Source organism: Rattus rattus, chromosome 2 (assembly GCF_011064425.1).
Source record: "Rattus rattus isolate New Zealand chromosome 2, Rrattus_CSIRO_v1, whole genome shotgun sequence".
NCBI classification, from domain to species: domain Eukaryota; kingdom Metazoa; phylum Chordata; class Mammalia; order Rodentia; family Muridae; genus Rattus; species Rattus rattus.
Window position 1 is genome coordinate 166,991,826 of NC_046155.1, and position 7,288 is coordinate 166,999,113.

The 7,288-nt window shown below is 52.7% G+C and overlaps 1 protein-coding gene across 1 annotated transcript in view; it reads left to right on the top strand.

Moving 5' to 3' along the window:
• Ryr1 (ryanodine receptor 1) overlaps positions 1–7,222 on the top strand; it is a 128,392-nt gene extending 121,170 nt beyond the window's left edge. Inside the window, 9 exon segments of the mRNA XM_032894022.1 lie at positions 534–664; positions 758–818; positions 1,110–1,256; positions 1,806–1,940; positions 4,732–4,888; positions 5,719–5,783; positions 6,023–6,123; positions 6,776–6,827; positions 7,011–7,222. Of these exon segments, the coding sequence (XP_032749913.1) occupies positions 534–664; positions 758–818; positions 1,110–1,256; positions 1,806–1,940; positions 4,732–4,888; positions 5,719–5,783; positions 6,023–6,123; positions 6,776–6,827; positions 7,011–7,106 (945 nt within the window). The 3' untranslated portion in view covers positions 7,107–7,222.
• Positions 7,223–7,288: the final 66 nt, after the last annotated feature.

Sequence of the window (7,288 nt, forward strand, 5' to 3'; positions counted from 1 at the left end):
CAACACATATGTAAACCATTAAAATAGCTAAATGGCCAAGTGTTGTGGCATTGTGTCTTTTATCCCAGCACTTGGAAGGCAGATAACAATAGATCTCAATGAATCTGAGGCCAACTCAGTCTATAGAGTGAATCCAGGTTCAAAAAAAAAAAAAAAGCATAAAAACTCTGAGTATCAGTGTGGAAGTGCAGGAAAGTGTGTGTGCTGGCCAGGAAAGGTTGATGTTCTGTTAGAGGGGTCTGGAGTGGCCCTCAGAGTGACCAGAAGGTCACTGTGGCTGGAATGGTAAGTGAACGGAGAGGAACACCAAGTTGCTGTAGAGGACAGGGGGCCCAGTTACACAGCCTCATTCTGCCTCTCCAAACAATAGTTTCCTCATTAATTTGGTTACCGCATCTGCCAGATGTTAGACCTTATCTGAAGAAATCAGGCAAAATGCCCCCTCTATTTCTCATGTAAAATTGTGTGTCCCTAGAAACGCTATACAGGCAATGTCTCCTTCCCCGACTCCAGCCTGGCACTCTCTCCTGCAGGTTCTGGACAAACACGGGGACATCTTCGGGCGGGAGCGGATTGCAGAGCTGCTGGGCATGGATCTGGCCTCTCTGGAGATCACAGCCCACAATGAGCGCAAACCTGACCCTCCACCGGGCCTGCTGACATGGTGAGAGGGCCACCTCTGCCAGAGGCAGGCCAGGGGACACGGCTAGTGCCTTGACACCCAGGCATCTGCCTGTCTCCCTTCCTGTTCCCATAGGATCATGTCCATCGATGTCAAATACCAGATCTGGAAGTTTGGAGTCATCTTCACAGACAACGTGAGGGGGGCTGTGGAAGGAGAGGGTTGCAGCAGTCTGAATGAGGGAACAGCTCATGCAAAGCCCCTAGAGTAGGAATGTGCCCAGGACTCCTGGACCCCAGAAAGATTCCTGCCCCAAGTGCCCTGTCCTCGGAACATCCTTGCCATCTTTGTGGGTCTTCCGTAGCTGACCTGCTCCCTGGCCCCCTCCTGCTCTGGAGTAGATAGATATTCCCCTAGGCAGAGAGTGCACCTGCCCTTGCTCTGAGAGTTATTCCACGTTTCCTGACCCTGACCCTTTTATACTCAGTCTTTCCTGTATCTGGGCTGGTACATGGTGATGTCCCTCCTGGGCCACTACAATAACTTCTTCTTCGCCGCCCACCTCTTGGATATCGCCATGGGAGTCAAGACGCTGCGCACCATCCTTTCATCTGTCACTCACAACGGAAAGCAGGTGTGGAGAGGACCTGGCAGGGACCTGCGTGGAGACCTGGGAGTGGCAGAGGGAGAGGGGTGGTGATCAAGAGATCCTTGGGAAGTGGGCGTGATGGCTGTGTTTGTGGGAACAAGGAAGTGAGGGCGGAGTCATCTTTGAGGGGTGGGGCAAAGAGGCATCTTGGCGTGGTGGGCCTCCCTGGGAGGGGAGGGGCTTGCCGAGGGGCAGAGGCATGGTAATTCGAAAAGGTCTGAGCCACGGTTAGAGCATTCGTTGGTTTGTTCTTGTGCTCTGTGGGGAGGTTATTTCAGATGCTCCAGTCTATGTAGCCCTGAGTGTCCTGGAACTCACTATTTAGACCAGGCTGGCCTCGGACTCACAGAGATCTACCTGCCCCTGCCTCCCGACTATTGGGATTAAAGGTGTGCCCTACCACAATAGGCCTAGAGCATCCTGGGAGAGGGAGAGCCAAGCAGCTGGAGCATGGAAAAGGCTCCAGAATCCAGAGGGGATTGAGGCCCCTGTGTAGAAGGAGCGTAGCGCTGACGAGTGCCCACCTGTCCCCAGCTGGTGATGACAGTAGGGCTCCTGGCTGTAGTGGTCTACTTGTATACGGTGGTGGCCTTCAACTTCTTCCGCAAGTTCTACAACAAGAGCGAAGATGAGGACGAGCCTGACATGAAGTGTGACGACATGATGACGGTGAGCCCCTCCCCCATGCCCGTTGGCAAGTTCCTTAGGGTTACTGTTGCTGTGATGAAACAGTATGACCAAAAGCAGCTTGAGGAGGAAAGGGTTTGTTTCACAGTTCCGTCTAACAAAGCTTATTCCCCAAAACATTGAGGGCCACGACTCAAGCAGGGCAGGAACCTGGAGGCAAGAGCTGGTGCAGAAGGTGCTGGTGCACGGAGGGGTGCTGCTTACTGGCTTGCTCCTCATGGCTTGCTCAACCTGCGCTCTTATGGAACCAAGGACCACCAGCCCACAGGTGGCCCCATCCACAATGGGCTGAGCCCTCCCCCATCCATTACTACTTAAGAAAGTGCAAGAGAGAGAGAGAGAGAGAGAGAGAGAGAGAGAGAGAGAGAGAGAAGAAGCTGGGTGTGGTGGCGTATGCATTAAACCCAGCACTCAGGAGGCAGAGGCAAGTGGATCTCTGTGAGTTCCTCACCAGTCAGGGCTACACAGTGAGACATTGTCTCAAAACCAAAGCGCCCTCAGATTGTTGGTTATGTGGCTGTAGCCCAGTGGCGGAGCTGTGACCTAGCAGGATCATCCACAGCAGCCATAAGCCTTACTGTTGGAAAGGCAAGGAGCTTTCTGTAGTCCCTGAGCTGGGTGACTTGGAGCAAACAAGTGGCCTACTCCCTCTGGCCAGGCCACCTGGGACTTCACAGAGCTATCACAGGAAGACCCAAAAGGAATGGTGGTGGCCCACACCTTTAATCTCAGCTCTTGGGGAGGCAGAGGAAGGCAAATGGATCTCAGAGTTCCAAGCCAGCCTGAGTTCCATGACAGCCAGGGCTCCACAGAGAAACCCTGGCTTGGAACTACCCTCCACCCTCACCCCCAACAAAATAAAACAAAACCAAAAAACAGAGAAGATCTGGCCCTACCTGAGTCTAATCACAGTCCTTATTGCTTCTGATTTTTGGCATCCTGGTCCTTTTTCAGTTCCTCTAGGACCACATGTTTCCTTCCACTTCTGGTCCTCTGCGTTGACCTTTCTCTGCCCTGTACCAGGCTTAACAGCCACACCCCTTCGCCTGACATTTTACCTTTCAAATTAAATGCTGCCTCCTACAGGAAGCCCTCTTTGACCACTGGGCCCCAGGGCTGCATAAACCACATAACTGGTCCCTGCCTCATCTCCCTCCCTGTCTTTTTTTACATAGCTTCTTTCTGCAGCCCCACCAAACTTAATTTCAGTTCCTCATGAAAGCAAGAAAAAAAAAAAAAAAACCCACTCTCTCTCTCTCTCTCTCTCTCTCTCTCTCTCTCTCTCTCTCTCTCTCTCTCTCTCTCTCTCAACATACACAGTGTTTTGCTTACATGTATGTCTGAGCAACAGACAGTTATAATCACATGGGGTCTGGGAATTGAACCTGGGTCCTTTGGTAGAGCAGCCAGTATTCTTAACACCGGATCCGACTCTCCAGCCTCCTACCTCTCAAAATAAAATAACTTTGGTATATGTGTGATACAGGGAGCCCAGGGCCCTACCACATACTCAGCCCCCCAGATGTATCCTCTGCTCCCCGTTGGTGGCATTGCCTGGAACACTCTCTCCCATCATCTGTTCTCGTAGCACCTCCCTTGGATTCCAGCGTAGAGACTTCCCCCTCCTGCATGAAGCCATTCTGGTTGCTGCTATGAGGCTAGGCCAGATGCAGTCTGGAGCTTGTGAGGGTTCCTGCACTTTCTCCTGCTCACAGTGATGACAGTGTTCCTCCCTGTCCCAGCCTGACCCCAGTCCCTGTCACCTCACGCTAACTTTCTGGGCCTTCCAATTCTCAGTGTAGCCAAGGGTGACCCTGACTTCTGACCCTCCCACCTCTACCTGAGATGACCGCCAAGGGCCACCTTCCTGTTTCAGGTGATGCTGGGATCACATCCAGGGCCTGGTGCATACCAGACTACCTGGTGCAACTGGGGCCCACCTCCAGCTCTGACCCTTGTGTTAGTTCTGCCCAGTGTGCCCAACAGAGGCAACAGGAAGACAGGGATTGTTCTGACCCTAATCTAGAATATAGTCCGTCATGGTGGCAAGAGCATGAGATGGTGGTCACTCGGAATCCCTGATCAGGAAGCAGAGTGAGAGGGGTGCCTTTGTAGAGAGAATCTCTTGTGTACTGTGTGGGAACACCATCTGTCAATAAAGAGCCGATGACCTATTAGCTGAAGCAGGAAGTAAGAGGTGGGAGTTCCAGCAGGGGGAGAGGAACTCTGGGATAGCATCAGGTACAGGAGGAGATTCTCCTGGAACTCTGAGGAGACAGACGCTTGAAACCAAGGAGAGGGAACCAGCCATGTGGTACTCAGAATAGAGTAAACGGGTTAAATAAGCTATGAGCTAGACAGGGAGCAGGCACGAGATATGGCCTAGGCATTCGTTCACAGCTAAGTCTCAGAATTGTTATTATTTTGGGAACTGGGGCACAGGTGGAAAACCTTACAGTTACTTTTCCTTTTTTATTCATTCTGGGACCCCAAGCCCACACTGGGGCCCAGTTTTCCCATCTCAATAACCCGATCTAGAAACTTCCTCATGGACGTGCCTGGGAGTGTGTCTCCTAGTGGAGTCCAGATCCTGTTCAGTTGATGATCTGAACTGTCACCAGCCCATGCCTTCCTGTGACAGCCGTGACACTCCCCCAGCTGTGAGAGGCAGGGCCCAGGGCTCTCCATCACTGCTTTGTCTCCAGGCCCACCTAGTCCAGGCTTCTGGTAGGTGTTGTGGCTGTTGACTGAGTGACCCACCTCTCCTCCCCAGTGCTACCTGTTCCACATGTATGTGGGCGTCCGGGCCGGTGGTGGCATCGGGGACGAGATCGAGGACCCAGCTGGTGATGAATATGAACTGTACCGGGTCGTCTTCGACATCACCTTTTTCTTCTTCGTCATTGTCATCCTACTGGCTATCATCCAGGGTCAGTGCTGGCTGGGTGTGTGGTGGGAGGGGTGCATAGTGCCCAGAGTCTGCCTAGCTCCCTGGCTTAGCCTCTCCTTACTGTGAGACCTTGGGCAGGTGGTCTCTCTGGGCTTCAGTTTTCCATCTGAAAAATGGAGGTGTTGAAACAAGGCACAAGGCTGGGCAGTGGAGGCCCACACCTTTAATCCCAGCACTCAGGAGGCAGAGGCAGAGGCAGAGGCAGAGGCAGAGGCAGAGGCAGAGGCAGAGGCAGAGGCAGAGGCAGAGGCAGAGGCAGAGGCAGAGGCAGAGGCAGAGGCAGAGGCAGAGGCAGAGGCAGAGGCAGAGGCAGAGGCCGGTGGTTCTCTGAGTTTGAGGCCAGCCTGGTGTGCAAGAGTGAGTTCTAGGATGGTCAGGCTACACAAAGAAACCCTGTCTTGAAACATAAAAACAAACAAACAAACAAACAACAACGACCAAAAAAAATGGGCACAGTGACACATGCACTTGGGAAGCTGAAGCCAAGGGCCTTCCAGAAGCTTAAGGCTAACCTGGTCTCTGTTCCAGACCAGCCAAAGCTACATAGGGAAAAAATAATTAGGGTGTTACTGGTACTAACCTCAGAGACTGCCAGAAAGATTAAGCTGTACTTGCTTTGAAGTGTCTTGGATACTAAGTACTCTGTCTGTGGATACTAAGAAGTACTCTGTCTGTGGATACTAAGTACTCAATGCCTGCTTCTATTCTGCTTGGGAAGTGCTGCGGTAAAAGTAAGAAACCCACGGAAGGAAAGCAAGGCCCACAGGTACTCGGCATACCTGGGTTTTGACCTATGTCTTGCCACCCCAGGTCTGATTATTGATGCTTTCGGGGAGCTCCGAGACCAACAAGAGCAAGTGAAGGAAGACATGGAGGTGCGTCATGTCCAAGAGTGGATCTAAGGAATTATGGGATACATAGGGACAAACTAATTGGGGATATTACTGGTACTAACTTCAGAGCCCGGAAGATTAAGGCAAGTACTCAATAGACAGCTGCTTCTGTTCTGCTTGGGAAGTGTGGTGAGGTTAGGAACCGCATGGGAGCAAGGCGAGACCCAGAGGTACTGGGTGTCATGGAGCCTTGACTCTGACACATCATTCACTGTCCTCAGACCAAGTGCTTCATCTGTGGGATAGGCAGTGACTACTTCGACACGACCCCACATGGGTTTGAGACCCACACTCTGGAAGAGCACAACCTAGCCAATTACATGTGAGTACGGGAAGTGATGGGTGGTCAGAGGGTGGGAGTAAGCCTGCGGCTAGCCAGGGCTACTGAGCCTGGGCCAGTTACAGAAAGGGATGTGGGTATCCCTGTGGGTGGGATTTTAGAGTCAGGAAGTAAGCATCACTGTGGCTCAGTGATAAATGAACCCCCCAGTGAGAAGCTGGGGGCATTGTTCATTTCAGAAGAAATGAACCGCATAGCTCGGTGGTAGAGCCCCTGCCTAGAATCCCCCAGTGGTGGGCTGGGGGCGTGGCTCAGTGGTAGAGCCCCTGCCTAGAATCCCCCAGTGGTGGGCTGGGGGTGTGGCTCAGTGGTAGAGCCCTGCCTAGAATCCCCCAGTGAGGGGCCGTGGCTCAGTGGTAGAGCCCCTGCCTAGAATCGCCAAATGAGGGGCTGGGGTGTGGCTCAGTGGTAGAGCCGCTGCCTAGAATCCCCCAATGAGGGGCTGGGGGCGTGGCTCAGCGGTAGAGCCCCTCCCTACAATCCCCCAATGAGGGGTTGGGGGTGTGGCTCAGTGGTAGAATTTCTACCTAGCATGTACTGAGCTCTGGGTTTCATCTTTAACACCAGAAAATAAAACTCAACCTCAATATCAAGTGTGGGTCTCACCTTCCTCCTGTGGTTCTCTGTCCCTCAGGTTTTTCCTGATGTATTTGATAAATAAGGATGAGACAGAGCACACCGGTCAGGTAAGAGGTGCTAATGAGGGACCAGTAGGGGACATGGCTCAAGCTATTCCGGCAGGCTGTTCTCTAGTTACACCCTCGTGTACCCAGCAAACTAGTCTTCAGAGAGGACGATCAGCAGGCAGCAGAGAATCCTTTGAGGCATGCGAAGATGTGACCAAGAGACCCTTATCCTCTCAACCCTAGGAGTCGTATGTCTGGAAGATGTACCAGGAGAGGTGCTGGGACTTCTTCCCTGCTGGAGACTGTTTCCGAAAGCAGTATGAGGACCAGCTTGGCTGAGGTCTGCAGCTGGCCCTCCCCCACCTCAAGTGCCTTCTCCCACTGCAAGCTCCTCCCCAGGCAGCTGGGGACAGGTGATCCTGAACTAGACCAATAAAGCCTCTGCTACACCCCCAGCCTCATTGTGTGGGGTCATTTAAATCTGGGGGACAGGAGGGGGGCTAGGCACCCAGAAATCTCTC